The 16,115-nt window shown below is 58.5% G+C and overlaps 1 protein-coding gene across 1 annotated transcript in view; it reads left to right on the plus strand.

Annotated features, from left to right (window-relative positions):
• TTYH2 (tweety family member 2) overlaps positions 1-16,115 on the plus strand; it is a 44,536-nt gene that overhangs the window by 10,124 nt on the left and 18,297 nt on the right. Inside the window, exons 2-4 of the mRNA XM_075562179.1 lie at positions 811-986; positions 5,654-5,765; positions 14,340-14,560. Of these exons, the coding sequence (XP_075418294.1) occupies positions 811-986; positions 5,654-5,765; positions 14,340-14,560 (509 nt within the window). The remainder of the gene's footprint in view (positions 1-810; positions 987-5,653; positions 5,766-14,339; positions 14,561-16,115) is intronic.

Below are 16,115 nucleotides of genomic sequence, written 5' to 3' on the forward strand. Positions count from 1 at the left end.
CCAAGGAACCTACAAATCCAGTTCCTCTCTCTGTAGATTTACCTATTCCAGATTTCATATGAAGAAAAACGTACACAGAGGGGATGGGGGGAAACACACCCAACACCAATAGCAAACTAAAACGGGAAAACCTTAATCGAAAAGAAAGCAGAAAGTAATAAATAACAACTGGGACAATGTGTGCCCATGTGCTTGATACAATTGATGTATGGGTTGTTATAAGAGCTGTAAGAGGCCCCAACAAATTGATCTTTTAGTTAAAAATAATAATAATTAATAAAACCAGAACAATTTAAAAATGGGTCAAAGGGGAGAGCAAAGATCAGGTGTTAAATTTTCACCCGATCCTCTACCGGCACCAGTGTACGCCGTCGGGGAGCAGGACTCGGTGCCCAGAGGGGACTCACCAGAAGCTTCATCCACAGGGAGGGCAAGGAGGGGGGCGGGGTGCTGCAAATGGATTTGGGGCTTTTACTGTCTGCAAGCCGGGTGCTCAGAATGTAAGCTCTACTACCGTTCCCTCCGCCGGCCTTGGACTTTATTGTTTACGAAGGCTGCCACCTGGCAGGTGCGGGTTGTCAGGGCTTGGCTCCCTCGGAGCCGCTGGGTGTGTTTGGCGACACCTCTCTTTCCATTAGCAGCCGAGCGCTTCACCACTGTGCCACCGGGGCTGCTCATCCACAGGGTGGGTGTAGGGCCTTAGACACCATTCAGTGGGTGACAGGTGACCGGAGGGCGGGCGCTTTCAGAACCCCACCCCTGCTGGAGTCAGTCGGGTGCTGACACCAGACCTCTGTCTCTCCCTCCCAGTCGCTGTTGTTCCTGGGGCTGGTGGCCGCCGTGGGCCTGGCCCTGAACCTCATCTTCCTTGCGGTTTACCTGACCTGCACCTGCTGCCGCCGCCGGCGAAACCATGGCGTACAGACCAAGCTTCACAACTCCTGCTGCGCCACCTGCACGGCAGTGGTGGCTGGGCTCATCTGCTGGTGAGTGTCCCTCTCTAAGGGCCTCTCCTTGGCGGGGGAGTGAGGGGGGGCACACGTGCTCAGGGTTAGGACGTTATCTTGTCTGGGTCGGTCACCGTGACTGTAAGTGGCATCCCTCTGTCCCCGAAAAGCCTCTAGTGGTCACACTGGTCGACTGACTAGCTGACTGCTGCCCCTTTCTTGCCCAGCAGCTGGGCTCCGATGCCAGGCGTCCCCCGCCCTTGGGCGGGCTTGTCCAGTCCAGGAAGGGAGTTCCCAAGGGCATTTGGTAGACAGCATTCTCATTCGCTGGGCTTCTGGGCCCCTACCCCCTCCTAGCTGCGAGCCGGGGTCATCCAGGTGACAAGGAAGCTTGATTCACATGAGATCAATAGCTTTTAGTGCCATTGGCTGTTCTTTGCTTCCGATGGGGGTCCTGACTCCCGGGCGACGCACTGGGGCAGAGGGTGCCCCGCACACCCGCCCAGTCCGGCTGCGGGAGCAGCAGCACTCTCCTTGTTGGGGCTCCACCGGGCTTTCCCCGAGAGGCTCCCAAGAGCTAGAGAGCCTCCCCCCCAAGTGCCTGCGCACCCAGAGCATGGGGCTGTCTCGCCCGCCCTGCCTGAGCATGGCGATCACGGGGCAGGAGCAGGAAAGAGCCTGGGGCAAGATCGCAGGGGTAAAGCAGCCTGGAGTGCGTGAGCAGGCCTGGGTCTCAGCCCCCATGGGTCCTGGGCTTAAATGATTCCAAGCTGGGAATTCCCAGCAGAGAGAAACTCCTGACCGGTCCCTGGGGCAGAATCTGAAATGAGCCAGAGCCGCCAGCTGCCTGGGCAGTGGGCAGGGAAAGGGCTGGGGAGGGAAGTAGGAAGAGCTGGTAGAGGGTTCTCTACCCCCCCCCCCCCGCCGATCCCCAATCCTCCAGTTTCTGGTTTAAGCATCTGGATGGGAGGAGGTCCCAAGTTGAGTTTCAGATGCTTTTCGGCCAATGGGGATGCAGGACTGCCGCTGGGAACCCCAAGTCTTAGCGTGGCGAGAGCGAGTGGAGGCCATGGGTCCAGGGGACAGAAGAGACCTTGGGGTCAAGTGCATCATGTCACAGCAGCCAGGTACTAAAGGAGACAGGACAGGAAGGAAGGTGGGTCCTAGGGACCATCTGTGCCAGGAGCCGCCAGGTCGGATGGGGGTTGTAAAATGCCCTCCGATTGAGTGGCCTGGAGGTCATAGGTCTCTGCCATAGAGACCCCACCTCTCACATAGGTACCAGCTTGGCGGGGATGTGATTCTGATTCTCTGTGTTCAACAGTTCGGTAACAATGCCCTCTTCCCCTTCCCTCCCACCCCTCACGCGCCCCCCCCCCCCCCCCGCTGTCATCCAGGCCGGTCACCAATGGGCTGGCTCTAAGGGGATTGGGGTGGGAGATCCACCATCCATCCCGATTGGTGCCAGCCCTACCCTGAGGGGCAGAGTGCCCCTGCCATGTGCCTTGCAGTACCTTCACCTAAAAGCACCCCCCAAAACCAAGCTGCAACTCATGGAAACCTTGTGGGGCTGCCCCTGTGAGTTTCTGAGACCCTGACTCTTCGTGGGGCCTGGTCTTCCTCCCTCAGAGAGCCTGCTGGGTTCTGACGCAGCAGGCCTGGAGGTGAGCAGTCCGGCCTACAGCCCACGGTGCCACCACGCTCACTGCCGCCGGGCTGATGCCGACTCACAGCGACCCTGTGGGACAGGGTAGAACTGTCCGGGAGTGACCGAGAAAGTTAACTGCCTTTCTCCTGTGGAGAGACTGGTGGCTTCAAACAGCCCAACCTGTAATCACTTCGCCAGCAGTGCTCTGTCTTATAAGGGAGGGATTAACTGGCAGGGTGGGCAGTCAGAAGGGGGGAAGGAAAGTTGGGAGGGCAAGGGGATGGATCACTACTGTTTCATCCATTGAAACACACAGAAAACTTATTGGACAGAGTAGAACTCTCCCTGAGAGTTTCCAAGACTAGACCCTGAAAGGAACAGAAAGCCTCATCTTTCTCCCACAGAGAAGCCAGTGGATTTGAACTGCCCACCTCGAGGTTAGCAGCCCAACACTTGACCCAATCATTATACCACCAGGGCTGAGAGGGAGCTGCACTGAACTGCCTAGGTGGACTCTTGTTGCTGGGAACCTAGAGCCTGGGGAAGGCGGGGAAACCCAGAGCCCCCTCATCTCGACATCAGGAAAAGCAGCCCTCCGCTCTGTGTCGAGTCCCCAGCAAACACCGGGGCACGCGACACTACAGAAAATTAGAGAAGTTTTAAACACCAGGAGCCAACACGTCCTTGGCAGGTCATAGCAACCGTTCTGTCGTTGGATAACGTGATACAATGGAGAGGATCGTGGACATGCGCACGTTAACATTTTAGCTGGTATTTGATAGTGTTCCTCACAGCCTTCCTGGGGGACGGATGGTGACGATTGGCACAAAGTGGACTCAGAGCTAGTTGGACCAGCCTGGCTGGTTCCAAAAAACTGGTGGCAAACTGTCTCCATCTGTGGATGCCTGTGTCTCCTCCGTGTGCTGACCGGGTCTCTGTCCCGTCTGGGCCTGCCCTGGGTCTGCATGTAGTCTGTCCCAGCTGTGTCTGCTCCAAGTCTGCTCCCTGTCCAGTCTGTGTCTGCGTTTGACCTGCATATTGAGATGCACATCCAGTCTCCGTCTCGGTCAAGGTCCTACCCCGCCTCTAAGCCTGCTCTCTGTCCGTTCTGTGCCTGCCTTCATGTATTCAGTCTGTATCTAGTCCGTGCCTACCCTATGGCATATTTATTTGATATCTAGTCTTTGTCTATACCCTACCCTTTACATGTATTTAGTCTGAGTCGTGAGTGCCTGTGTCTAGTCCAAACCCTACAGCTAAGTCGAAACCTGCCCTACATGTAAGGCTAGCCTGTGTCTAGGTCATGTCTAGTCTTTGTCTACTCTCTCTCTGTCTGTGTCGGGTCTGTCCCAGCCGTGTGTCTGTGTATCTTGTGTTGAGATACATACACCCTGGGGCATGTGAAACACAGGGCCCGCGGTATAAGATGCACCTTCACAGACCACACTGGTTCTGTGGGTTCAGGGGCCCGTGGGGATCCGGTGCTATGGTGTAGACACGGAGACACTGAGTTTGGGCGGAGGCAGGTCTCTAACTGGCTTCCGGAGGACCCCATCCCAGCTCCTCTCCCATTCAAAGCTAGGAACCGCAGAAGCAGAGGGATGTGTGTATTCTCTGTCCTCCCTGCGATGTGTCATGTGCTGCGTGGAAACCCAGGGGGCGGTTTCGTAAACATCGGAGGGTCCCAAGGGGCATGAGTCAGATGACGTGAGATCAGCGGCTGCGTGGAGACTTGGAGCAGTGTGTTCGGCCTGGGATTCTGGGATGACGCCAAGCAGATGGGATTGAGCCGGGAGAGCCAGGAAGTTCCCACACACGGTGGCTCGGGGAGAGACTGGCTTCACCGATGCTCCTGCGGTGCTGTCCAGGGCTGTGCGTAGGCCACGTAGTGGCCATCGAGTTGGGCATCGGGAGTAAATTCATTAGCCCCTCTGTGCCAGGAGCTGGGTAGGCGTTGGTGCTCCAAGTAGAAGCCAGGTTGGCGGGTGGTGATGTTGGAAGGGCATGGAGACTTTACCCAGAAGGGCTCAGGAGAGGGAACGGTGGGTCATGTATGGAGTTGCTAACCAAAAGGTCAGCAGTTCGAAACCACCAGCTGTTCCTCAGGAGACAGATGAGGCAATTTTGCTCCCAGCAAGAGTTAGAGGCTCAGAAGTCACAGGGGCAATGCTGCCCTGTCCTCTAGGGTCCCTGTGAATGGGCATCAACCCCATGGCAGTTGGTGTGGTTTTATTCCGGGCTGCCCCCAACTTAGGGTGGGGTGCAACCCGGTACCCTCAGGAACTGGAATCCCTCTTGAGAACAGGGTGCCCCCAGGTGGAGGGCAGAAGGGTAAAGGACAGAGAGCCCCGATTCCCAGAGGACTCAGCGGGTACCCAGAGGGCACTAGGCCCGTCGTTTCACCAGACGGCGATGGTTCCCAAGCCCATCTGTGCATCATAACCGGCTGGGAGCCAGCGGCAACACAGGGGCCCCCCAGACCCAGCACATCAGAAGCTCTCAGGCCAGGTCTGCCATCTCCTTCCTTCTGAAGCCACCGGGCCAGTGGTGTGTTCTTGTTAAGTCCAATAAGGACACTTAGACGCCATCTCCTACTGGGCCACGTTCCCAGAACCTGGAGAAGGATGCCAGGCTTGGTCACGAAGGGCAGCAGAGAAGACGAGGAAGACCCGCTGGAGCTGCCACGCTCCAACAACAGTGGGCTCAGCTTCAGGCTGGTGAAGGTGGCGCAGGACCCCGGGCAGCATCCCATTCTCTTGTGCGCAGGGTCACCTCCGTTCAGAGAAGTGGTTCCACCGTGACAAAAGCCACGGTGACAAAGGTCACGGTGACAAAAGCCACGGTGACAGCTGGTCCCCACGGTGCACCTGGACCTGCAGGTTCCTGTGCTGCGACTCAGTGTCACCTCCCCCATCACCCCCACCCCACCCCAGGACCCCATCTGCCAAAACTCCAGCGTCATCCCTGCCCCCCACCCAGGAGGGCCTTCCTCAGCTAACATCCCTGACTATCCCCCTCCCTCGTGACCTCTAACCTCTGTTTGGGGTCTTGCCTGTAGCGCCGCGGTGGGCGTTGGCTTCTATGGAAACAGCGAGACCAACGACGGGGTGTACCAGCTGATATACTCCTTGGACAGCGCCAACCACACCTTCTCCGGGATCGACTCCCTGGTGAGTCTCGTGGGCAGCGAGGGGCGGGGCCTGGTCACAACACAGGAGGTCAGCGTGGCCACAAGGGCCCAGCCAGGTCCCCACCTCGGCAGTTCCCTCTGGCTCTGTGTGGTACAGATACACAGACAGAAGGATGCCCCTCTGGGTGGGAGTGCCCCCCCCAACACACACACACAGAGCAGTGGAGGTGGGAGAGGGTCGTTGTCCGAAGCAGCAAGGATAGCAGCCATTTGTCCATGGGCCCAGCCTGAAACTCCACCACCGGGGCTCTTGCTCCAGGGGTCGTTTTGCCTGCTGAAGGTCCATCCGTGCTGGACGGTCCAGAGAAGAGGCTGAACCCCCGGGAGGGATAGAGCAGGGCAGGGGGAGGTGAGGTTGGGGGTGTGGGTGGGGGTCCTGTCTTCTTTCAACATCCACACTATGGGGTCTTTGGGCTAGTTGTCTGGTCCCCCATGATCCATGGCTCACCTAGAGGTGGAGTTTGGGCAGAAATGGCCCCAAGCAACCTGGGAATACTGGTTCTTGGCTGTGAATACTGCTCCAAGGCCTCCCTGGACCAGGTCCCACCCAGCACATGGTCCCTGGTGTCAGGCTGCCCAGGCCCTGGCATGTGCTGGCAGAAGACCAGCCTCCCACTGGGGTCTCCTAAGCGGCTCTGAGACTCTAATCCTGCCTTAAAGACACAGGCCCGCCTGGCCGCCCAGAGCCCTCCCTGGGGGCAAAGCAGAGGGCAGTCTCCTGTGTCACCTGGGGACCCACTGCCACCCTCCCAGCCCTCCCCAGTGACCAAGGCCTGGTGCCCCAGGGGCTTGGGCCAGGGCAGGGCAGCTGGGATGGAGGCACCAGGGACTGGCATGGTGACTCATACAGGCACAGTGTCCCAGGGCTTGGACCACAGGGAGCTCTCCCCGTGGGCCTCCTCGCCAGCCTCGCATCGCCCTCACAGTAGGCAAGGTAAGCACAGCCTGACTGGTGCTTGCTTGCTTCTCTGTAGTGAACTATTTCCTCACAAAGATTCTGCTTCTAGATCTGGCTGGCAGCCACCCCTCTCCCAACCCCACAGCGCCTTCCTGCAGGGTCTGAGCCTTCCCTTGCAAACACGTAAAAGCACGTAACAGCACCTGGTGATGGGGGTGGGGCAGCCAGGAAGTGAGGTAAGCACAAGCTGACTTGTGCTAACCTCCTGCTCTGTGGCGAACAGCGTCGAAATGCACGTGCCGGGGTTCACGGCCAACTAGAAAGCAGGCAAAAGCCAGCGCGGGCTTACCTTGTGTATTGGGTGAGCTGCCCCATCCCCAGAGAGCCCTGAGGGTGCCCTGGTTCCCACTGGGCTGCCACCTGCAAGGTCCAGTGTTCAAAATCTCCAGCCGCTCCTCGGGAGATAGACCAGCCTGTCCACTGTTGTAAAGTCTCACAGCCCTGGAAAGCCACAGGGGCAGTTCTGCCCTCTCCTATGGGGTCGGTAGGAGGTGACATCAACGCGATGGCAGGGAGTTTGGTTTGGGGTTTGCCCCGTTCCCTCCCCATACCTGGGCTGTGGAGGGAAGGGACCTGCGATGACCGCACCCTGGGATCGGTCTCACTTCCCCCCCTCCCTGTCCGGCAGCACCCTGGAGAAGGAACCAACCCCAGAGGGGGGAGTCCCCGCCTGGGAAGCCCCAGAGGCCTGACCTTCCCGAGCTCACTTGTGACCGTTTCAGGGGTGACTCTTGTTCCTTAGTGGTGTGGTCATGCTGCGGGCAGCTAACCGCTAGGTCAGGAGTTGCAAGCCACCAGCTGCCACTCTGCAGGAGAAAGAAAGATGGGGCTATCTACTTCCAGGAAGGGTGACAGTCTCAGAACCCCAAGGGGCAGCTCGACCCTGTCGTGTCGGGTTGCTGTGAGTCAGCATCGACTCGATGGCAGGGAGCTCGGTTAAACCCACTGCCGGCTCGGTTCCGAGGCCCTGAGAAGGACAGAGTGGGTTTTCTCAGCTGTGCTTTCCGGGGAGGGGTGGCCAGCTCTTTCTTCCACGACGCTGCGAGGCAGGTACAAGCTGCCGGCCTTTAAGCCAGTCCAAACCAAACCAGGCTCAGGGCCATCGAGTCAGTCCTGGCTCTCCTAGAGGGATGCTGAGACGGCCAATCTTCATCGGACCAGGCAGCCTCATCTCTCTCCCAGGGAGCAGCTGATGGGCTTGAACCACCAGTCCTGTGGTTAGTGGCCCAGCGCTCAATCCCTGATCCCACCAGGCTAGGGGTCAGACACTTGTCATTTGTACCCCACCCCCAAGGGCTGAGAGAGAGACACCCTCCATAGCTTTGTGGGGGGACATGCAGGGGGAGTATGATAGAGCAGAGGCCTCACTCTCTTGTATGGGAATTATGCAGGGAGACAGGAGCAGACTCTCAGGTGGGACCCACCCACCCACCCCTAGGCCTGGGAGTTTCCAGGCCCTGCACCCCAACAGGCATGGGCCATGCCCTTCTGAAGACCCACCCTTGGCTTACCCGCACCAGTCACGTACAGTGAGCACAAGAAACCCAGGCTCAGCTGCCCCAACCCTCTGCCACCCCACCCAACTCTGAGGGGAAGCCAGCATAGCTGAATTAATGACACTATATAATGTTGGTGACCAGAGTTTATAAACTACAAAGTGCGCCCCAAATGGGTGATTACCATAATGAGCCATTATAATAATTGTCCTAATTGGTGTGTGGATGAGACGGGGCATGAGTCCGGGCCAGATGGCTCTTGGCAGTAGTCAAGCCGGCTCAGACCTGGGATCAGCTCCCTCCACGAGCCCCCCTTTTGTGGACCACCAGCTCCATACCTATGCCTTCCTGCCTCACCGGGGCTGTGCCTCAGTGGGTCAGACAGGCCATGGGGCCACATGGGGACCCTTCGGGGGCTCTGGGGACACAGGACTGGCAGAGCCCCAGGACTCAGCTCCCCCACCACCCACCCAAGGAAGGGGGCCTGGCCCCCAATAACTCACCCAGCCCCTAGCACGCCCTACCGTTCAGGGTCTCGGCTGTCTGAGCTGCCCCTGGATTTCGGTCTGGGGAGGGAGGGGGGAGCAGTTGGTAGTGGCCAGGTCCTCTCAGCCACTCTCACTGCGTCCACTGCAGGCCTGAGGGCGGCGGGGACGCAGAAACAGGACACCAGGGGGAAGGCGCTGTCCTAAGGTGAGACGTTAACAGGCTTCAGGTCTGAGTCCAAGATCCGACATTCCCTCCGTCCCCAGCAACCCGCTGCCTTCCTCCCCTGGCCTGCCTGCCCTGCCCTACCCTGCCCATGGGACTCGGCCTCTTGGTGGGTCGCAGACTTGAGCAGACCCCACGGTGCCCTGGACACACCCTTCAGTGGCCCGACTCCAGGTGCTGATTCAGCCAGGCTGGGGGCGGGATAAGGGACTGCCAGGGTAGCAAGTTTGCAGGTGGTTCTGATGTTGCCAAGAAACTGGGGGGTGGAGGGTGGGGGTGCTAACTGGGGGGTGGGGATGCTGGGCTGCTAACCAGGAGGCTAGAGGTGTGAACTCACCAGCAGTTCCCCGGGAGAAGGATCAAACAAGCCCACACCAACCCAGTGTTGCCAGCAAGTCGGTGCTGGCTTGGTGGCGGACCCTGTAGGACAGGAGTGGAACTGCAGCCTGGGGTTTCCAGAAGCTGCCTCCTCCTTCCAGGGTCTTGTTGTTTCTCGGCCGGGTGCTTTAACCAGTGTGTCACCAGGGCTCCTATCCTGTCTGGGAAACTCACAGGGAGAGTTGCACTCTGCCCTGCAGTGGTGGGGCTCGACTCAGAATCCATCTGATGGCAGCATGGGGGTGGTGGGTAGGGGGTGCATCTTTTGCACCAGTGCCTCACCCACCCCATCCTTCTGGGTTCCCTGGGGGTGCGCTGCAAGGGACTGCTGGTTGGGGGTCCCTTGGGACAGCACCTCCACCATCTCCCCCAACCCTGCCCCAGGTAGGAGGCCGGCCCCTTCCTCATCCCTGTGCCTCTGTGGGTGGCCAGGGGTATGGGGGGTGGGGAGGGGACCCAGCTCAGGATGCATGTCCCCTTGCAGGGCCGGCTGTGCACTGGGACCCCTGAGGTGGAGGGGAAGAGGGGGTGGAGGGAGAGGAAGAGCTGTGAGCAGCCCAGTTCCGCTCTGGACTGAATTTCGTTACTGTGTGGTGTTTCCGGTGGGAGGACGGCGGGAGGAAAGAGGCCGGGTGGGGTGGTGGGGCCTTGGCTTTTTCTGGTTCCGGGTAAGAGGTGGAGCTGGGTGAGGAGAAGATCGTGGGTCTGGGGGCAGCGATTGAGCATCCTTTTCCAAGCTCTTTGCTTTCACCTTGCCACCATCCACCACCAGGCAGCTGGTTCTCACACACAGTGACCCCAGGGGGACTATGCCCCAGGGGTCTCTGCCCAGGGGGCTGGCTGTGCCCCAGGGATATATGCTCCACTGATTTCCAATGGCTGGTTTTCCTGTAGCTCGCCAGGCCTCTCTTCCGAGGTCAGCAGCCAGATGTTACGATGTGCCCCTCCTCTAGGCTGCAGACATCACTCACTGCCATCAGATGGACTCCTGGTGGCCTAGGGGGCAGAGTAGCACTGCCCCTCCGGGGTTCCCCATCTGTCCGGAAGCCGACTCGACTCCCACCTCTTTGAGCCACGATGGATGGGGGTGCAACTACTCCCCCCTCAGCTAGCAACCGGGCACTGGAGCCCCTGGACCCTCATGGCTCACTGACCCCCAGTCCGATCCACTGCCATCTTCCTCATTCTCACTGTACAGGACAGGGCAGAACCGCCCCCGTGGGTCTCCAAAACTGGAAAGAGTTGTAGGAACAGAAAGCCTCGTCTTTCTCCCATGGAGCGACTGGTGGTTTCAAACTGCTGACCTCACGGGTAGCAGCTTCACCCACTACGCCACCAGGCCCTCCCTCGGATGCAGGCATCACACTGTATCACTCGTGACTTGATTTGTGTGCGCACAACGCTATCAAGTCGGCATGGTGCCGCCGGTCATGAAGCACGTGGGCACATCGTCATCTTAAATGGAGCAGGAGAGATGCCTGGGATGATACTCAATGACCAGAGGAGGCCTGGTGGCACAGCGGTGAAGCTCTCGGCTCCTGAGAGGCTTGTTCTGCAGAGGAGAGACCCAGCAATCTTGTGTAAAGATGACAGCGTTGGACACCCAGAGGTGGGGCAGTTCACCGCTGCCCTCCAGGTCACCACCAGTCAGAGTGGGCTCAATTAGTGATTGGCTTTGCTTCTACCGACCTCCATCCCCCACACGAAGCAGCGCTCCTTTCCCCCGCCCCACCCCTGCCTCTTGCCCAGACTCGGTAAGGCCCATGGCTCTGAGAACCAGGCACAGGCAGGAAGAGGCCAGCCCCTGACACTGAGAAACAAAACAAAGAGTCATTCTCCCTGCCGGAATCAGGAAGTCCGAGTGCAAGGCAGATGGCAGAGGCCGCCAAGTCCCTGTGAAATCCCCCTCGCCCAGCAAAGCACGAGAATGTCACCAGGTGCGTTGGTTGGTGGCCTTGGTGCTGAGCTGTCACTGTGGCTTTGTAACCATCCCTCTCCTTACTCCCATAAAGCATTACGACCTCAGAAATCCACAGGGGCAGGTCCACCCTGTCCTATAGGGTCACGGTGAGTCAGAGGTGACTCAGTGGCAGTGGGGTTGGTGTGGTTTTCCCAAACTGGAAGCTGTGGAATGAGGATTAGCTTGCACACATGCACGCACACACGTCCCCCAGTTGTGTGCCCTGGTTCAGCGTGGAGGTTCAGAACAAAGGCCTTCTTTCCCTGTCCAAGGCCAACAGGCTGACCCTGTGAAGGCTCAGGACGAGCCTGGGGTTTCTGGGCGGTGTCCCAGGCCCTGCAGGAACCTTGGGGCTAGGTGGCGTGAAGGCACTTTGTAGCAGGGAGCCCAGGGCTCTCGGGGTGTGTGTGCAAACAGTCTGTGTGCTCAGCTGCTGACTACAAGGTGGGTGGCTCAGGTCCACCCAGGGGTGTCTTGGAAGGAAGCCCTGGCTGTGTGCTTCTGAACAAACAGCCGCTGAAACCCCTGTGGAGCTGCTTCAGCACTAATTGACTGGGAAAACAAATCCAGTGACACTCGTGTATGTGTAAGAAAGAGCTTTGTAGCAAGAAGCTTTCTACACCAGGTAAGCATCCAACTCAAGTCCACAAGTCCAGTACTAGCCCATCAGTCCCTCGTCAGACTTGCACACCACATACAATGATGCAGAGTGCAGGAAGATCACAGGCTGGTGGGTGCAAAGTCACGTGGATCCAATGGCGGTGGCTCTGGCAGGTCTCAATGGCCAGTAGGAAGGCAGAGGTGGACAGAGAGTGGGGAGGTTCCCAGGACCCTCCTTATGAGGCCATGCCCATGAGGAAGCACCATCAGGCTGATGTGACTGACAGCTTGAACACCATCCTTGCACTCTGGTGTTGTTGTTTTTTTAATCATTTTATCGGGTGCTCCTACAACTCTTATCACAATCCATCCATCCATTGTGCCGAGCACATTTGTACATTTGTTGCCATCATCATTCTCAAAACATTTGCTTTCTGCTTGAGCCCTTGGTATCAGCTTCTCATTTTTCCCTGCCCCACTCCCTCACGAACCCTTGATAATTTATCAATTATTATCATTTTTTCACATCTTACACTGTCCAGCATCTCCCTTCACCCACTTTTCTATTGTCCGTCCCCAGGGAGGGAGTGATATGTACCAGTTCCCCCTTTCTGCCCCATCTTCCCTCCACCCTCCCTGTATCGCCACTCTCACCCCTGGTCCTGAGGGCATCCCTGCACTTGTATCCATCTCCAAGTTGACATGAAATGATGTAACTGCTCCAGGAGCCCTGCTCTGCACTCGACAGGGACACAGCCGAGGTTGTCGTGAGCTGACAGTGGCTGAGGTCGGGGGTTGGCTCTAAGCCTTGGCAAGTCCATGCTCCACCTGCATGCCACCTCTCCCAGAAGCCCACAGTGCCAGGTCCTGCTAGTGTGCCAAACAGCTAAGGGCATGTCCCACCCCTCCCTCCCTTTAAACAGACAGGCGTTTGTTTTGGTTGTTTTTTTGTTTTTTTTTCAGAATCCACTAGGCTCCGAGCCCTTAAAGCCCAGCCAAGGTGCAGGAAATTGTTGGGCCACCTGGACAAGGATGGCTACCCGGGGGGTGGAGGAAACAGGAGAGTCCAGAGGCGGCCTTGACTTCCGCCTGCTGTCTGCTACCCAGACCTTCAGAGGCCCCAGGGCCTGCCAGTGACGTCAGCTTCCTGTGTGGTTCCTCAGAACCGCCGGAGCCCCTGCCAGCTATACAGAGCAGCCTTTTCCTTCTGGATCCAAGGAAACCCCCACTGCTGTGGAGTCCACCGTGACTCATGGTGACCCTAGAGACCAGAGTAGCGCTTCACTACAGTAGAAACCCTCCTCGTTCTCCTGCAGACCGGCTGGTGGGTTTGAACCATTGACCTTGTGGTTAACAGCTCATTACGCGAGCCACCAGGGCTCCTTCTGGACGACACGTAGGGAGATACGAGGCAGCAGCAGAGGAACTCCAAAGTCTAAGCGAGTTACTTCCTGGAGCTGTAAACAAATCTGTCCTGGAAGAAATACAGCCAGAGGGCTCCTTCGAGGCAAGCGTACTGAGATTCATCTGAGGTCCTTACACCTGATGGCCAGGAGAGAGCGGTCCCTGCAGAAGGCCATCGTGCTTGGTGAAGCGGACGGGCAGCGACAAAGAGGAAGGCCCTCCAGGAGATGGATGGACACCGGGGCAGCAACCACGGGCTCAGGCAGAGGAACCATTGCGAGAACGTTGTAGGACCGGCCCGTGTTGGTTCTGTTGTGCCGAGGGTTGTTGTGGGCGGAGCCGACGACCCCGTGACCCCAACCAACAGCAGCGGCAAAGGAAACTTGCAAGGAAAAAAGTCTAGACAGGGATGAGCATTATTGTATCATCGCACTTTGCAGAAAATGCAGCCTTAAAAAAAAAATTGAAGGCCGATGGCTGTCTCCCTTCCCGGAGCAAGTCTGACGACTGTCACTGCACGTCCCCGTGTCACCTGTTGGTCGTTCTTCCAGTGTCCCACACCTTTTCCTCATGTTGCGACACATCTGTCAGAGCCTGGTGGGTTACAGGTTGGGCTGCTAACCAACCACAGGGTCAGCTGTTCAAAACCACCAGTCGTCCCAAGGGAGAAAGATGAGGCTGTCTGCCCCCATAGAGAGGTTCCAGTCTCCAAAACCCACTGGGGAAGTTCCACCCTGTCCTGTGGGGTCACTAAGAGTCAACATCGAGTCCATGGCACTGAGTTTGGGGGTGCAGGGGTGCGGTCACAAAAGTCATGGGAGGCGCCTTGGCTTGCTGGCAGAGATCTGGGAAGACACCCACGGTGGCGTGGCGTCCAAGGCTCCCCGCATTCTTGTTTAGCCATCTAGGTCTCTTTAAAGTGCGACCCCAGAACTGGGGAGTCGGGGCCAGGCCAGAGGCTGCCTCTGTAAGGACCCCGCCCCCTCACCCCCTCCTATGCAGAGGGTCACAAGGACCCATTCTCTACCCTGCCCCCCCCACTCCCAGGTTGCCGGAACCACCCAGAAGATGAAGTTGGAGCTGGAGCAGCACCTGGCGAGGCTCGGCGAGATGCTGGCGGCGCGCGGCGACTACATCCAGGTGCTGAGGTTCCTGCAGCAGATGGCCGGCACCATCATGGCCCAGCTCGCGGGGCTGCCCGAGTGGAGCAACGTCACCGCCGTGCTGACCGAGGTGGCCGACCAGACCAGTTACGTGGAGCACTACAGGTGACGTGAGAGCAAGGGGCATGCGGCTTCCCCCACCGTGTGACTGTGGCCTTTGGGGGCAGATTGCCAGGCCTGTCTTCCGAGGCCCCTCCAAGTAGGTTCGAATCACCAACCTGGTGGCCCTAGAACCTGAAGTGGACTTAGAATCCCCTATGCCTGTGGCCATCGAGGCAGCTCCAACTAGACAGGACAGGACAGAACTGTCCCCAAGGCTGCCATCATGCACCAGGTCCATTCTAGGGCGTAGGTCACCGCCCCACCCACTTGTAGCACACTCTGCTTCAGGGTCCTTGGACACCTGGATGGTCAAGGTGCTGTGGGGCCAGGGGAAGGGACTCAGTGCGGACTGCAGCCGGGCCTTTGGCTGGTGCCCTTGGGTGCACCGGGGTCCCTCCCGCAGCGTTGGGCAAACACGTGGTTCGTGGAGCTGTGGTCAGGCCCTGGACCTTTATCGGCAGTGTTGCACAATGCACTCTGCATTTCTGGCCGCCGGTTTATCAGGCCCCACCCCAGGGACCACTGCGGGACTCTGGCCAGACACCTTCCCGACTCAGGAGGGTCACACCCTCCTCCCCTCTGCCTGTGTGTTTCTCCCTCTCCTCTATCTCCCCTTCTCCCCCACCTCTGTCTCTCCCTCTCCCTGTCTCTGTCTCCATCTCTCCTTATCCCCCTCGCTTCCCCTCTCTCCCTCTCCTTGCTGTTGGCCGGTGGATGCTGAAGACTGGATGTAGCTGCTAAGTGGAAGCAGAGCTCATTGAACGGGGCAGCGATGGGAAAACGTACACACAGCTGTTTCCAGGGGTGGGGGAGGGTCCCTACGGCTCCCACACCCCGCTGTGTGGACCTGCATTTCTTACACACAAAGCAAGCTTCCCGGTGTGGAGCAAGCCTGCGGGCCACAGGCCGCCATTCTCAGTCTCTGACCCTCATCACCAGGCTGGTATCCTGCACGCTTTGGACTAACTGCAAGGTCGGCGGTTCAAATCCAGGCTGCCCCACCTTAGGAAGGCTCCCAGAGGGAGAGCCGTGCAGCCTCTGAAAGCCCTCCATGGGGGACCTTTGACGTGCACTCAGTGGAGACCAAACCATGGCGTGCCTGGCTTTATCGGGGTGCCCTGGATCCTCGCTGGGTCTCGGGGCAGCCTCCTATCGCTGCTTTCCGGACAGTGTCTCAGCAAACTCTGGCTGAGCTGGAGTGGCTAGAAGGCAGGAGACAGTTACCTTCGAAAGATTTGCAGTGGGGGAGGGAGGGGCAAGGCTTGTACAGGGACGGAGGGGAAGGCGGGCAGCTCTGGAGTCAAGTTCTCAGTTAAGTAATCATGCAGCTGTCATGCGAGCTCTCCCCCGACCGGCAGAGCTGATTCCAGGAACTGCTGCTCCCAGAGGGGTGGGTGCAGAGGAGTGCACTGAGCGGGGTGAATCAGGGAGACCCTGGCTGGGTTTTCTGTGGGGGAGAGAGGGAGTAAGGCTTCCCGGGGGAGACCTGAAGCCACAGAGCTCTGGCGAGGAGCCCGGAGCCACTGTGGACCTGCAGGCAGAGCCGTCCTGAGACGCC

This window comes from Tenrec ecaudatus, chromosome 10, assembly GCF_050624435.1.
Source record: "Tenrec ecaudatus isolate mTenEca1 chromosome 10, mTenEca1.hap1, whole genome shotgun sequence".
Lineage (NCBI taxonomy): Eukaryota > Metazoa > Chordata > Mammalia > Afrosoricida > Tenrecidae > Tenrec > Tenrec ecaudatus.